Source organism: Lolium rigidum, chromosome 3, assembly GCF_022539505.1.
Source record: "Lolium rigidum isolate FL_2022 chromosome 3, APGP_CSIRO_Lrig_0.1, whole genome shotgun sequence".
Classification (NCBI taxonomy): Eukaryota; Viridiplantae; Streptophyta; class Magnoliopsida; order Poales; family Poaceae; genus Lolium; species Lolium rigidum.
Window position 1 is genome coordinate 148,367,976 of NC_061510.1, and position 16,543 is coordinate 148,384,518.

The 16,543-nt window shown below is 45.2% G+C and overlaps 1 protein-coding gene across 1 annotated transcript; it reads right to left on the bottom strand.

The window, feature by feature from the left end:
* Positions 1–3,689: 3,689 nt before the first annotated feature.
* LOC124695648 lies at positions 3,690–6,180 on the bottom strand. The gene is made up of 2 exons (XM_047228473.1): positions 6,075–6,180; positions 3,690–5,543 (listed from the first exon to the last, which is right to left on the bottom strand). Exon 2 carries the CDS (start codon positions 5,535–5,537, stop codon positions 3,690–3,692), a length of 1,848 nt encoding a protein of 615 aa, XP_047084429.1. The 5' UTR covers positions 5,538–5,543; positions 6,075–6,180.
* Between the last annotated feature and the right edge of the window lie 10,363 nt (positions 6,181–16,543).

The following is a 16,543-nucleotide window of genomic DNA, read 5'->3' on the forward strand; positions in this document are numbered from 1 at the left end:
TGGAGGGATCTGTCCCTCCAGTCCACTCCCCACTCCACTCCCCGAGCGCAACCGCCGCCATGCCCCGAAGCGACGGTTCGCTCCCGGAGCCAACGACAAGGAGGCCAGCAGCAGCCGCCATCCTCCGCCGGTGCTGCGGGCCGGAGGAAACCGCTGCAGCCTCCACATCGGAGAGGCCGCCCGCGGCGGCGCAGCATTGGCGCAACCGGCGCCGCTGCTGCTCCAGCCGAAGCCGGAGTGCTCGGAGGAGGACTCCGACCTCCGCGCCGCTCTCATCATCTCGGCGGCGGAGGAGGAAGCGAAATGGCCGCAACTCCAAGCGGCCATTCGCACCTCCACGATGGAGGAGGAGGCCAGGCAGGCGGTCGAGGACGCCGAGGCCTGGGAGTTGTTCGCCCAGGCCCGCGCGACGGCAGGAGGAGGAAGCGGCTCGGCGGTAGGAGGAGGCCAGGCTCCGGCGCGAGGAGCAGATGCGGCAGGAGGCCAGCCGCCGCGCGGACGAGGAGCGGCGCCAGAAGGCCAGGCGCCTCGCCTGGCAGGAGAGGGAGCAGCGCCTTAGGGAGGAGGCGCAACTCCGTGCTGCCGCGGCGGAGCAGCGGGCGGCTCCGGACCCCCATTCCGCCTGGGAGGAGGCCCTGTGGTCTCCGTGGCCGGAGTCCCCAACGCGGTCGAGCCACAACAGTGCCTCGCCGCCCGGGGACGTCGTCGACGCCGACGCCGATGACGGTCTCAGGGACTAGGCGGCGCACCGGCGGCCACCGCGTCGTCGAGCAAACCCTAGCTTAGGGTTTTTTTAACTTGTTTTAAATTTTAAAGCCCATATAAAGGGCTTCTTTTGTTAGTTATTTGCCCAAAATAGGGCTATGTACAAATTTGCCCAAAATAGGGCATATGCTTAATCAAATATCGTTTAAATTTACATTTTATTTTTTATTTTTATTGGAATATGCGCTGCGTCCACGTGTTAGGCGCAGCGTGCGACCCAAACGGACACGCGAACGCAGGCCGCTGTCCGGGTGTCTGCGCGGCCACCTAAACGGCCGAAACGGACGGCCCAACGTGTCCATTTGGGTCGCCGGGTTGGAGATGCCCTTAACACTCCATATTCTGTTGACTGTAAACGTCATTTTGAATCAATAAAGCTTGGCGGTTATCTCAAAAAGAAAAACCTACCTAACCGCCATTCCCCTTCAGCTCAACTCGAAAAGAATCATCTCACAAACAAAAACGAAAAAACTCGGAAGGAGTAGATCGTTCCACTCTTTACTTTCTCCGGAATGTACCTTGTATAATCAGAAAGAGTAGATCGTCTAGCTGAAATATCCTCGCGAGCTGCCGCCCTCCACCCGCGCAATTTCCCCACCATCTCCGGCTGCCCAAGTGCCCAACTGCTGCATTTCTCACCTCTACATCTCGCTGGTAGTTCTCCGCGGCCACCCCATCCATTCCCCCCACTCGAGGTGTCCTGCTGCGAAGCGCCCGCCGCCGTCACAAATCTAGATCTTTGACGCCGCTTTCCTGACTGGATTCTGCCGTTGCCGAAGCTCCTAGCCGTCGATTCGAGCTGCGTTGGGCATCGATTTGGCTCGCCGAGCCTGCCGTCCGCCCGCTTCGATTTGCCGCAGGATTTTGCAAAGTATGCTACCGATTTACCCCGAGAGTTATTTGACCGCACGTCGTCAAGATTTAATTTGTTTGTTGTAGATGATATGATTGTAGATAGATTTGCCGTACGCTACATCCGATGAGAAATGGGATCTCGCCGAAGAAGAGGACATTGCAGTGATTTTGTGCATGATGGCATATGTGATTCCGGTGGACCTAGGTGATGACCACTTGGCAATGAGTGAGAGTCTAAGCCATCAAATATCTGAAGCCCTTTGCAGTTGTAATTTGTTAAATTTTCTAATGCTCTGCTAGGATTTTGGAGTACAACCAATCTCGCTGGTTTCCAGGTATGATTTGCTCAATTGATTGCATGCATTGCAATTGGAAGAACTGTTCTGCGGTGGCATGGACAGTTTCACACGACACCAAAAGGATTCAACTATAATTCTTGAAGCCGTTGTCGATGATGAGACTTGGATTTGGCATGCTATTTTTGGGATGCCTTGCAACGATCTCAATGTCCTTCGATGATCACCAATCATGAGACAGATAGCGATGCGTGAAGGTTCACCGGTGGAGTTTGAAGCAAACGACATCAAGTACAACTATTGCTACTAGCATTGCTGATGACATCTATCCAAGGTGGTGGACATTTGTGAAGCCGATTGTCCACCCCATCACTAAGAAATAAATTTATTTTCATAATGCAAAAGTGGCAAGTAGGAGGGATGTGGAGAGAGCATTTAGGAATTTGCAGGCCCAATTTGCTATTTTGAGAGGTCGGCTAGATTTTAGATTCAAGATATTCTTTAGTGTATCATGGACACTTGTGTAATCATGCATAACATGATCATTGAGAATGAGTGTGGACAAGAATTAGACCTCCTTCTATGACTTGATGAGACAAACCGTGTGTCCCAAGATGAGAGCAGAGAGGGTGATACGCCTTCTTCATTCCTAACATTACATTCGTGACAACAATGTGTATGACGATCTTCAGAAGGATCTCATCGATGAGTGGTGGTCATGGAATGGTCTACACCGCCGGTAATTTCACCTTCATATGATGATCCATTTGTGTGTTTGTATGTTGAACTATGTTTGTTTGTATGTCAATTTGAGTGCTACTTTATTTTTATTTATTTAATATTTATTAAACTATTCGTTTAAGATTTGAAGAACTCTTTCGTTGTGATGTAATAATAAGTAGTAATACTTATTTGAATTTGTTTTTGATGTGTTTGATCTAGTTTTGATGCATATATGTTGAAATTCATGTCACTCAGTATTATATGGCGTATGGAAAACTACTCGCAGCCAGCTGCAAATTTTTGGGCATTTGTATCAGCAGCGGCCGACTGTGCACCCTAAACACCGACAACGCTCATCCTAAACGCGAAATACGGCGCCACAATTTGCCCGATGTTATCAGAGATGCTTTAAGCACCACCAGTTTTATTTGGGTCAGAGGGGATAGAACAGTCACGGAGAAAAAACGTACTATCAGTGACCGCGAGCAACAGAAAAACTAAAGCCACTAGAAGATTTTACTACTACCTCTGTCCATAAAAGCATGTTAAAAATTTATCTAAATTTAGATGTAGCTAGACACTCTTTACTGTATAGATACATCCAAATTTCCAACATCTTTTTATGAATAGAGGGAGCACTTTATTTCCTATATATTGTTCGTCCTCTATACCGCACTCGTTGAAATGTTGCAAAGTGGGTGCATAACAGACTAGCAGTATAACGACGTTATGTATCTTCCAGCATTCCAGCTAAGCTGGAATAAGACATTGTGATCCTGAAATTTTCAGAAAGCGAGAAGCCACAAGTTTGCTGAGCATGAGATTAATTCATCCAGTTACAGATGCATGCAAACCTGAACAAGACACAATAGGACAAATCTGCAGCTGCTCTGTCCATGCATCACATGATGCAAAACATTCGGACCAACAAACCAAAGATGCACCACACAGCTAACAGTGCAAGGATGATAAGACCTGGAGAACGTACTACTAGTTACCACAATAAAAGCCGAGTAGATGGTAGGAGACCTAACAACCGCAACAGAAACACTAGGCAGCTGGTTCAGTATGCCCAGCAGCCTCAAGATATGGAATCACAGCATCATTGGTGATGCTTTCAAATATGTCTGGCTCCAGGAACAGCAGCAAGCAGTCACTGATCCACTGGTTGCATGGTTCTCTAGTAATCGCATTTTCTATCAACTTCATTGCAGTAGAGGTTGTCTTGGCAGTGGCAGGCGTACCAGGAAGGATGAGCGCAAGTTTCAGGAGCAAGTAAACCAGAGGGTATGCAATGTTCTTGCCTGTCTCCACCATTCTAGCGGAAAGGCTGCTCAGCATGTCCATCTCAAGAAATCTGGTGTCAGAGCGCACATCTCTTATGAAGGCTTCAAGCTGCAGCTCAAGTGTGGTGGTGTCAGAATCGGAGAACTCGGATGGATAAAACCGAGCAAATTTCACAAGCTTGTCCTTATCAAAAGATTGGAAGGAGTTGCGTGGATTCAGGCATGATGCGAGGAGACATAACTCTGAGCTTTCCTTGGTAAAACGTCTGTCGAGCTCCTTGAGTTGTTTGTTGATAACCTTCTGGAAGAAATCAACATGGTAATAATCTAGGTAAGTCTTCGTCGTACCTTCAGCATCCTTGGATCTTCTCCGTGGTACGAATTTCTCTCCCATAGTAACCATGGGCATATCAATGTCGTTGCAGAACATGCCAACTTTATTGAGGAAAGGTGTCCATCCCTCATCCCTCATAACCTGCAGCTGCTTCCTAGCATCCTGGAGAAGTGCAACAAAATTTTCAGCATCCCAGCCTTTCCTATCCAAGGCCAGTGACAACTCATTCGTGACACTCAGGACATCTTGCATCAACAGCAACCCGAAGAAGAAGTCATAGGTCAGTCCTTGATTTATCTTGTATACCATGAATTTCACATCATCTCTGGAGACTTCCTCCACAGAGTCAAGCGCATCGCAGATTGGAGTGGTATACAAAGCAAACTTCTCGATCGCCTCGTAGTATGAACCCCAGTTTGTTTCACCGGGCTTCTGAAGATCATGATCCAGATTCACCCCTTTCTCTTGAATTAGGGTGCATAGCTTTTCAGTGAACTGAGGTGACTTCTGAATTAGATTGGACAGCACACCAAAAGTTCGGATAAGCTCAAAAAGTTCACTTTGGTCATAACAAGCAGCTACAAGATGTGAATGTAGTGGGCAGACATGAGGGTGACCATAGTACGCAGAAGCATATTTACCATCAACCATCGATGTTAGCTGGTTGAAAAATTTATCAGAATACCCTGCCAAGCCGTAGCTTTGGCCACGAACACTTTGCAAGCTCAACCCAGCTTCAGAGAGCATCGAAAGGGCTGCTGCTTTAAGATATGGAGCAGAGTCAGAGATATCAGAATCCGGCACAATCCCGAGAAGCCTCTCCACAACCTCTCCCTTGCAGTTGACATAGCGCGCAAACAGAACCATGTAGTATTTATAAGTATCAGGTGGGGAACACATATCAACAAATATCCCAAAGAAATCCCCCTGGAGTTCCTTGGCAATACCCTTCCGTGCTTCTTTGGCAAACGCATGTGCGAGATCATACTCAAAACTAGGCTTCAGCATCCGCATCCGACAAGGACCTTCACGTTGCGGTTGCTCCAAAATCGTATCCACCATGAAGCCTCCCAAGTCCACAAACATCCTGTCGGCCAGACATCTCCCTGACCCATTGTCCAGAAAAGCCAGCCCTTCTTTGAAGACAAACCTCATGAAATCAATTGCCTTATCAACGTCGAGCAGCTTAGCAGGCTGAACTTCTGGAGCCTCCTCCATCTCGACATCACTGTCATCTGATTCGTCAGAGGGAATGCCCCAATATTCGTTCAAGACCATGATACCCTGGTGTCAGACAGAACTAGTATTAGTTTGGAGCAAATCCCCACCAGAACAAAAATTATGAGAAGAAGTAGGAGACTGCAACCTACACCTTACTCTGTTTGGTAATCTACACAAAATTATTAGAATAATGAATGATGAGGAGTAATATAGGTACATGGCACATACTTTATCTTTTGCGATGACATGGGAAAACTAGTTGAAAATTGCATATTTGCCAGTAACATACGCCTAAACCGTAGAAGAATAGTTTCCTGCTGTATCATCTAGTTCAATCTGCAGATAACTTCTAGCGGTATAAAGTATCATCTCTTTTACTCACTCCCATCAGGATGGATACGGACACAAGGTACTAGAAGAACGAACGCGTATGCCTTGGTAAAATTTTGCAATGAAACAAACCTAGAAATGTTCGATGGATTTGGGGGCGCATTGAGAAACACATGATCTATACATTCAGATTCCGGGGTAAATATAACAGGTGAAGAACTACGACCACCATGGATGGATTTGGGGATGAAGAGATGCCGTTACCTTGATCTAGATGGGGAGGCGGAGAGGCGGCAACGGGCAACGAAGCGACGCGGGGCACCTTTTCGCTCTCCTCTCCCTTCGCCGCTTGCGCTTTGTAAACCTAGCAGTTCAGGTGAGCCTGTGAGTTGTGGACTTCGTGGCCTTATTTATTGACAGCCAAAATAAAACTAATCATTTTATCAAATCCACTCTCGCGCTCCAACTCCTAGTAGGCGAAAAAACTTGTTACTCCGTACACTTTTTTTTCTTCCTGAAACTATATAAATCGAGCCTTTTTATTCAAAGAATTTTGGGCCCAGAGGATTTAAATCCTATAGAGTTTTTCCTTGATTTGTATGACTGAATCCCATTGTTGTTGTTTTTTCCTAAGAGACCTTCAAACCTCTCTATAAATATTCTTTTCCTTTTCCTAAGGAGCCGGCCAAACTTTTGTGCGTATGAAACCAATGTTCAAAATATCAGCTGATTTATCACGAATATGTTGTGCGAATTCATTGTTCATGCTGATTTATCGGTCTACCAAGCCCTACCACCGGGGCGTCGCCTCTTCCTCAAGAGCATACCTGGTCATGGCCAGTCCGGCCTGAGGCCTGGCCCGAAAAACCGGGCCTAGGCCTGGAAATGTTGGCCCAACAGCTGGGCCGGGTCTGGGTAGCCCGAAAATGACATTTTACACTACGTCCCGGCCCGCGGCTTGACGGGTTTGGTGACTATTTGGTCGGGCTAGGCTGGGCTTGGGCATGATTTTTCAGCATTCCTCGGCTCCGCCCGGCACATGGCTAGTTATACTCAAGAGACATGATGTCATCCCCTGCATCGTGGGATTTTGTATAGCATCTCTCAAGGCGGCTCCTCGGCAATGCCCATCATGAGGGGCTTAGGGTTGATGGAAGGCGATGATGAAGAATCCGGGAGCGAGAGAAGGCACGACGTACCCAGGTTCACGTCCCCACGGTGGAGGATCGCTTCGTCCTGCTAGCAATCCACTATATGAATATATATGTACAGGGGCCGCTATTGGTGGAGTTGTTGTATCTAGTCTAGTTCTAATCTGCGGGTTGCGATATCTAAGCGTATCGCGTCTATGTTTTTGTTTCTGAATCTATCATCTAAGGGGTGCCCCTTTCTGGCTTTATATATCAATTAGGCTAGGGTTTACAAGAGTTATAGTCTATACTATTATATTGAAGTTGGTCGTAGGTCATATAACGCGTTTGGTGAAGGAGATTGGGGACATCCGGACCGTTAATCTGCACCCGTCCCACGTACCCCGTCCGATGCATTTCCTTAATTTTGTTAGCACAATCAAATCAAATCCGAAGAAAATGTTTTTGTTTTTGTGGGATCAATCAAATCATTTCTTTCCTTATTTTGTTAGCACAATTAAATCCTCTCTTTCCTATTTAGTTAGAATCACCACATGTCGCCTGTATAATCTTTTTACTATTATATTACAGTCTGTACGCCATAAAAAATGTTTGATATCAAATATCAGTCCATCCAGACCGTCTAACTGATATCTAGCCATCCGTTGTCACAACATCAGGTACGATGGCATTTCAAGGAAAGTGGAATGGCCACTCCACTTTGCTTTGTTGCCGCTAATCACGTATTGGTATAAATTAATTAGAAAATATTTCCTTCTCTATCTCTACTAAGTATATTATACATCAATCGCTCCCTCTCTTTGTTCGGTTCCCGACTGCACTCCCCACCCGGAAATCCGGCACTAAAAACGTCTCATAATATCCTGCTTTTTTTCTTTTCGAAATGGGTATTACCCTGCTACTATCGGAAAACCAAAACTGATCTCGGGTGCATATGCACCCTATATGTATAAAACATATTTCAAAAATCAAAAAAATTTAGGGAAAAAAATTAGCATGTAGAGAGATATGTTCTATGTGTGCGCGTAAAGTTTCACATGAAAATGACAATTTTTGTATCCTGTGTAAAAAAGACAAACAATGATTCGAGAAATAGACTATTTTAGCACAAAAAATTTGTGTTTTTTGCACAGGGCACAAAACGTATCGGTTTTTGCTGAAACAACTTTATGAGCACGTAACATGTCAATGTATACACAACGAATTTTTATTTGTATTTTTTTAACATTTTTAAATATGTTTAACATGCATTTCAAATAAAGGGTGCATATGCACCTGGGTGCAGAAACACCCTGTCCTGCTACTATCAACTACTTAACTGATCCTGGCCTTGATGTAGCCGCAGCCGAAGGCCGCGCCTCCTTCCCTCTAGCGAGCACTACGATCGCCGCCGTTGACATTGATTTCATCCGCGCTGAGGGCAAGGCTGGCGCACGGACCAAAATAACATGACATAGTCGCATCTGTTAGCCACACACGGGCCAGCGCCTAAGCTATCATGCCGCCGTCTGCGTCAGCGGGCCGACGGCCTCACGGTAGGTCGCCATCTCCGTCGTTCTACCATGTGAGGCCCTTCAGTATGTCGTCCCTTACTTTCTCTCTTCCCCTGCCAGCACTGCCTCCTGCTCTTCCCCGTGCTATCATATGGCTTCCTTTCCGTTGCGGCGGATTTGGTGGAGAAGGCATGCGGTGGCGTTGGAAGCAGGACCGGTCCGAGGGGATTGGACATGCACCGGTCCAAGCAAGACAGCCAAGATGAGGGCCCGACGGTCACTATCTCCCGCCTCACGTAGATGCCGCTATCGCTATCGCTCGAGTCCACCATCAAGGTCAATGGCATCAACTCCTTTAGCGTGCAGTGGATGAGATACTACACTGTGACAATGCAGAAGGCATTGATATCTTGTCATCTATGCTCAATTCCATCCCCATATATGCATAATACCTTTCCAGGATAATTTTGTTTCTATTCCCCACAAGGTGTTTGACGAATTGTATCTTAGACGGATATTGCATTGAGGAATGAGACGAGGAAGATGGTGAATGAGAGACCGTTTTTGCGGGAGGAGCCGGAGGAGGCCCTGCACGCTGAAAACCTCAAGGTGCCACGTCGGTGAGTACTGAACACCATTTCTTCACTTTCGCTCTTGTGGAGTGGGATGTGTAATGTATCGCTGAATGAATTTAAAACCATTGATGCTCCTGGATTTTTCAGACGATGACTGAAATGCTTGGCCGGAACGAGAGTGGGTCTTCCTGGAATGGCACCGGAGCGTCGCGAGGTTGGTGCAGGTCTCCTTTGTTTCTGGCAGTAGTGTTTGCTCAAAATATGTTGCCATCGGTGAAAGTAAATAATGTGTGAGTGTTGTTTCTGAAACCATATCCCAGGTCATGTCTTACAAGACATAATCCCCCAGGCTCCCCATGTATTTGATCCATGTGGTACCTAAGCTACTACAGTGTAAGCACCATATTATTTTGATATTATTTGCATAATTTACTAGGGGTATGTGCAGATTTTGTCGCACTCACACATGAAGAAGAAGAAGAAATATTTTCCTTTCTTTTCGCTTATAATTAACTTGTATTTTTTTCAAGCTCCTCCAACCAGGGTCAGTTTTCAAGCATCGGCCTATAGGTATGAGATATTTTGATGTTTGCAACCAAACAAAGATTAAATCATGAATACAATATATTTATATTGAAGGTATGTCCAAGATTGCCGTTGCAGCTCACCGATGCATTTATCATTCAAATATGGATAGAGTGCTCTACTATTTGATAGGATCATTGTGATCTTCTTTATTTACAAAGATATAATGTTGGATAATGTGGAAAAAATAACCGTGTCAGACTTGGATTAGCAATTTATGAACCATATTGGCTCGTAGACTTGGAGAAGACTATAAAAGAAGTTTATGATGACATGTACAGACTACGATAAAGATTGGCTTGCCATGACCCATGAGGCATCTTTCCAGCAAAGAGTTTAGCATAAAGATTTCTTTACGGTGATTATTTTTCAACAATCCATCTTTAACACATAGTGCCAGACATGGTATGTATTAACTTGTTCCCCCATTCTAATTTCAGATAATCTTTCGCTCATACATAATTTTCCTGATATGTAGATGAGAAGGAACTATGTTACTTCGACATATTATTTTTGGAGATTTACTAGAAGTGTGAAAGTGTTAATTAAATTCTTAAATGTTGGATGTTTCTGTGACACTGACGGTCAATGATACAATTGTTGTCCTATTGGGATTGGCTTAGTGGTCAAACTGTAATTCAAGATGGTTGATCTTTACTAACGGGTTGCATTGCACGTGCAATATTATTGTATCACGTATTTCCGTATGATTGTATTGGAACAGTGTATTCTTCTTCTCATGTCTTCTTCTTTAGACATTTAAACTGTTGCATGCCATGTTTCGAAGCAAACATGCATTTGTGAGTTTTGGCTAATTTTTCTGTTTTTATTTTAATTTTCTAAATATATTTCGCAATATTGCAAGAAATCTGTGTTTTGATTACTAATATTAGGCAAGACATGCATCCCGTGTGTGCGATTACTATGCTTGAGCCATTACACATTTCATACACCACTGAGCGCGTTCTGAGTGATACCAATGCTCAGAGGAATAACTTCCGGATGATGCTTAGTCCAGAAGCTCGCTTCCGACCACTTCAAGAGGAACTAGCTGGATGGTTCAGGAGGGAAGTCCTCGATCCTAAAGGAGAACACCATTACGAGGACATAGAACTATACATGCATTAAATTATGTATGGTAACTTGTTCAAACTTGTATATGGTCATCCGATGATATTGAATATATATTGTATATTCCTCTTGAATTCTTTTTGGTTCTAGTTTCAAATTTGTTTGAAATTGTACATTCATATGCATGCATGTATGTAGTACCGTAGAATATGTGAAACTCCTTCAAAATTACAATAAAGCACAAAAGAAATAAAACAATACAAATTAAACAGAAAACAGGTTTGGGGGGGGGGGGGGCTAAAACCCTAAACCTGCGGCGGCCTTTAGTCGCGGTCGGCCAGAAGAACCGCGACTAAAGGGCCTCCGCCCCGACGGTCGCCTGGCGCCCACGTGGACGGGCCTTTAGTCGCGGTTCGTAAGCAACCGCGACTAAAGAGGGGGCCTTTAGTCGCGCTACTTTGGTCGCGGTTGCGCAACCGCGACTAATGGCAGTTGCGAACCGCGACCAAAGGCCCTTTTTCCACCGGTGTGTCTTCACAAGGCATACACTTATCCATATTGTATTTCAGGAGTATTATTTCCAACAATGCAGTTTATGCTACATTGATAAAACCCCGGTACTGGATAAAACAACTACGGGAGATTTGCGCAAGGGTTGCTATGGAGTTTAGTGATTTAACAGTGATATGAAAGAAAATTTTGATACACGTAGCAACGCACGGGCATTCAACTAGTAGAATTCGTATTGGAGTCTTCTTTTTTGTAGTCCAATTTGATATTTCTTGTGGGTCCAGCTTGTCGAGTCCTTGCGCTGGTCCATCTTCATAATCTATACCGGGTATAGCAATGTCGGGTACCCGAAGGGTAATGCTCACATCAATAGCTCCCGAGTGTCTGGCTGAAGTGAAGCTTCGGGCAAGGACTAAAGTTGTCATCGTCCGAATGTCTTGATCATCTGTTGAATCTTGTGCTTGATGTAGAGTCGGAGTTATTCTTTATCGGGTGCGCGGCCAGCGCTCCCGATGGGAGTAGCCCCAGAATCTATGGACGGGTGCTTGCAACCGTTTGTGGACTAAAGTTGTACTACTCGAAGCGCATGATGTTGATGTCGACATCTTCAAATTATCCCATCATTCGATACTTTTAAATCTATCGGGTCTTCAAAACGGTGCAAGCTTCGAGAGAAGCCGAAGAGCTGGATTGTTAGAACCTTCGGGTCAGTTTTTCATTATTGACGAGGCTTCCATCTTTTTATCGGGTGTGCGGCCAGCGCTCCCGATGGGAGTAGCCTACAGATGACTATGAAGTAGTCATGTATATGGTGTAAAAATGCTGAGTCGAATATCCTAGATTTTTTCGAGTTTCAAAAATATTTGGTTGATTTTGATGATTTTGATGATGTCACAGAGGAGTTGATGATTTTGATGATGTCACGGAGGAGTCGACGATTTTGATGATGTCCCGGAGGAGTCGATGATTTTGATGATGTTATGGAGGAGTCGATGATTTTGATGATGTTATGGAGGAGTCGATGATTTTGATGATATTATGGAGGAGTCGATTATTGGTACGCGGCAACACTTGAAATAAGGTGCATTGCAGACCTGACAGACTCACCGTGTATCTTTGTAAATCGTCGGCGGCAACACCCGAGCATAGGGTGCACTGCAGGCCCGACGGACTTATTGCATATTACTAAGCCATGTACTTATGTAAATCGTCGGCGGCAACACCCGAACATAGGTTGCACTGCAGACCCGACGGACTTATTGCATATTACTGAGCCGTGTACTTATGTAAATCGGCGGCGGCAACACCCGAACATAGGGTACACTGCGAACCCGATGGACTCATTGCATTTTACTGAGCCATGTATTTATTTGTATAGCGGTAATCATCAAGTTGTGAGTGATCAGTTCACGTTGCAGGCCCGATGGATCCATAGTAATCTCAACATATCTTGTTGAATCGTACGCATGTGTCTTGAATTATGTCGGCAGCAGCCCCCGAGTCAACGAGGGAACCATGTGGACTATCGACTCCGTGGCTCTCAGTACTCTATGTTGGATGTACTGGCGTGGGCCTTTCCTGATTTGTACCGTTTTCATCATCTGTAGCGCTCGCATGTTCCCTGAGACTTTGATGAAAAAGATTTGCACCTTGTCTTGTTTTTGATGGTCCTTTGATTGTCATCGATTGCAGTACTCGCATGTTCCCTGAGGCTTAGATGAAATCATTGATAGTATAAGGAATCTTCATGTTTTCTTGAATTCCAGCGCTCCCGAGGGAGTAAACGCAATAGTCGAAGATCTTTCAGGAGCCCCCGAGTAATTCCAGCGCTCCCGAAAGTGTATCGGGTCAATATTATATAAGAAAATATCCATTGAAGATCACAGACGATGAATCCACTCAAGATCATAGATGATGAATCCACTGAAGATCATAGACGATGAATCCACTGACCCAGGAGTGCATCGGGTCAATATTTATATAGCCATAGAAGATAAATCCATTGATAACCATAGATGATGACCACTGACCCGGGAGTCCACCGGGTCAATATTTATATAACCATAAAAGATAAATCCATTGATAACCACAGACGATGAAGCCATTAGCTCAGCAGCGATGAGGCCAATGTGGAAGCATGTCGCATGGTGGACGCAGTCGAAGTAATTGCGCAGTCATAAATAGTCGATGTGGCGGGCGTAATTGAAGTAATCGCACGGCCAGAAATAGTTGATGTGGCGGACGCAATCGAATTAGTTGTGCGGCCAAAAATAGTTGATGTAGCCGCGCAGCGCCTGGCCAACGTGGACGATGAAGAGGACACAGTCGATGTGGCGGATCCGCCACAGGTGAGCACCCGAATATATCGAGTCCGTGATGTCGGGTCCGCGACAGGCGAGCCCCCAGTATGACGAGTGCGCAACGGCGGGCGCGGTCGTTCGAGCAGAGTAGTCGAAGCTTTGTTTTGATCTGCAGTTATATTATAGTGCATAAATTCACGCATAGATAATAGCACGAGCCAAAAATATATGGCCAAATAAATTTTGCAAGTAATTAACTGGAAATATAGCACCTGATATTTTTGTATTGGATATTTGTCACTGATGAACTCGATGGCTTGATCCATGTAGAGTAGTAGCAGTCGATGAGGTGGACGTAGTCGATGAAGAAGACACAGTCGTTATGACAGATCCTCGACAGGCGAGTACATCGCTAGCGAGCCCCAAACCGCATCGTGTCGAGATGTTTCCCATCATAGCCACGGTTGTCGGGTGACGGCTTAGTTCAAGGAATTTTCATGAAATCCATTAACCGCCACACGGCGCGCGCGTGGAACAACCAACTTAGGATCCTTGGGTGCGTTTTTGAAATCCTTATCCTTCTTAATACTTGATCAGCTAGAACCTTCACGTGAAGTAGTAATAATGCTAGCAGCAACTTTTAGATTCTGCATTTTGGAGGAAGCAAACCAATCAAGTTTTGGAACTTGAGCTTGTGATTGATTTTCTACATGGGTTGGTCTTCACGTGATTCCGTTACTATCTAATTTGGATGAGCTTCGTAGTTTTAGGGTTCTTTCTGTAAATGTGAAGGTTCAGGCTGTATTTCTTTATGTACTTAGGAGCCTTTCTACAACTTTGTACCGAACGCTTGACTAATGAAGCTTCCTGGCCCTTCGGGGCCTCACCCGTTCAAAAATACAATTATAAAAGAGCAAACATTTTCTTTCCTAGGTACACCCCACCTAACTTACGCAGAGAATTAACACCACTAGATCACCCTCCTTGATTACATCCAACCGTCATGGTTACCCTAAATCTAACTTAAAAGTGTGCTTAGCAATTACCGTCGACTGACCCTGCTCCACCTACGGAGTGCAGACAAATTTTCTCCTAGCACGCACGCCACGTCTATCCGAGTACATGGAGTAGTTGATATGAGAGAGAGAAAGAAAAATGAAACAAAAAATACTGGAAGCGTTCGACGCGCCGCCGCCTACCTCCCATCTTCGACGCGACACCGCCAGTCCCTCCACGCCGCACTCTACCCGCCTCCATCTTCCTTTCTCCACGGTGGCAAGACCAAGCGGAGGTGATGTAGCACAACAGCGCAAGATCGCGAGCAGAAGGATGAGGAGGTGCGAAATGATATCCACGTGATCCTCAAGAGCCAGGCTACCGCCTCCCCTGACAGCAGCTACGAGGAAGACCTGAATTGTTAGTGTCCACTACAACTTAAAAAGAGAGTAGACAAGTGAATCCATGAACCCTGATTCATTTTAAATCATAAGAAACACCTTTCCAACACATTTACCTTGCTTTATATTTTCATTTATTATTTAATCCGAAAATACCAAAAAAAACTATCTTTACATACACACACAAAATCCATATACCACTTAGGTTGTTTACTTTACTTTATTTGCTTTCATCTAGTTTACTTAGGTTGTTTACTTTACTTTACTTTATTTGCTTTCATCTAGTTTACCTAGGTTGTTTACTTTGCTTTATATTACTTTATTTCTATATTTCTACACTTGTATATCCTATTACTAATATGAAACCTTGTACTTGACAACCACACGGTGGAGTTGGGGACACAAGGCAAGAACCTTATTTTGCAGGCTGAGAGAAAGAATTCAGCTTCGAAAATAATCTCCAAGAGTTCCATATAAATTCTCGAGTCCACCTTGTGGAGAAAAGACGCTTGCTAAAACATCCATGCACTTATAGTCCCAACAAATTGGTACACACAGAGTTGTTGCCATCGGCTGTTGTTATGATTCCCTCTCTATCGATGCCAAATCAGGCTATCCAGGTCTATTGGTAACAAGACAACCTAGTTCGGCCGTAAAATTGGCCGATCAGGCATGTACGGTCCAATTTTGTGATGCCACGTGACACCTTCGATAACAACCACGTATGGGTGATACGTCTCAAACGTATCTATAATTTATTATGTTCCATTCTAGTTATATGACAATACTCACATGTTTTATATACACTTTACATCATTTTGATGCATTTTCCGGCACTAACCTATTAACAAGATGCCGAAGCGCCAGTTCACGTTTTCTGCTGTTTTTGGTTTCAGAAATCCTACACAGGAAATATTCTCGGAATTGGACGAAACAAAAGCCCACGGTCCTATTTTCCACGGAGCCTTCCAGAAGTCCGAAGAGGAGACGAAGGGGGGCCAAGGGGGCCCCACACCACCTGGCGGCGCGGCCAAGAGGGGGCGCGCCCACCTATGGGGTGGGCCCCTCGAGCGCCTCCCGACTCTGCCCCTTCGCCTATTTATTCTCTCCGTCGCGAAAGCCCTAGTACCGAGAGCCACGATACGAGAAAAGTTCCGAGACGCCGCCGCCGCCAATCCCATCTCGGGGATTCGGGAGATCGCCTCCGGCACCCTGCCGGAGAGGGGAATCATCACCGGAGGACTCTACATCATCATGCCCGCCTCCGGATTGATGCGTGAGTAGTTCATCCTTGGACTATGGGTCCATAGAAGTAGCTAGATGGTTGTCTTCTCCTCTTGTGCTATCATGTTTAGATCTTGTGAGCTGCCTATCATGATCAAGATCGTCTATTTGTAATGATACATGTTGTGTTTGTTGGGATCCGATGAATATGGAATACTATGTCAAGTTGATTAATTGATCTATCATATATGTGTTGTTTATGATCTTGCATGCTTTCCGTTGCTAGTAGAGGCTCTGGCCAAGTTGATACTTGTGACTCCAAGAGGGAGTATTTATGCTCGATAGTGGGTTCATGCCTCCATTGAATGCGGGACGAATGACGAAAAGTTCTAAGGTTGTGGATGTGTTGTTGCCACTAGGGATAAAA

Bases quoted from the DNA above. Each gene is read 5' to 3' on its own strand.
- LOC124695648 (XM_047228473.1), bottom strand. From the start codon at position 5,537: ATGGTCTTGAACGAATATTGGGGCATTCCCTCTGACGAATCAGATGAC.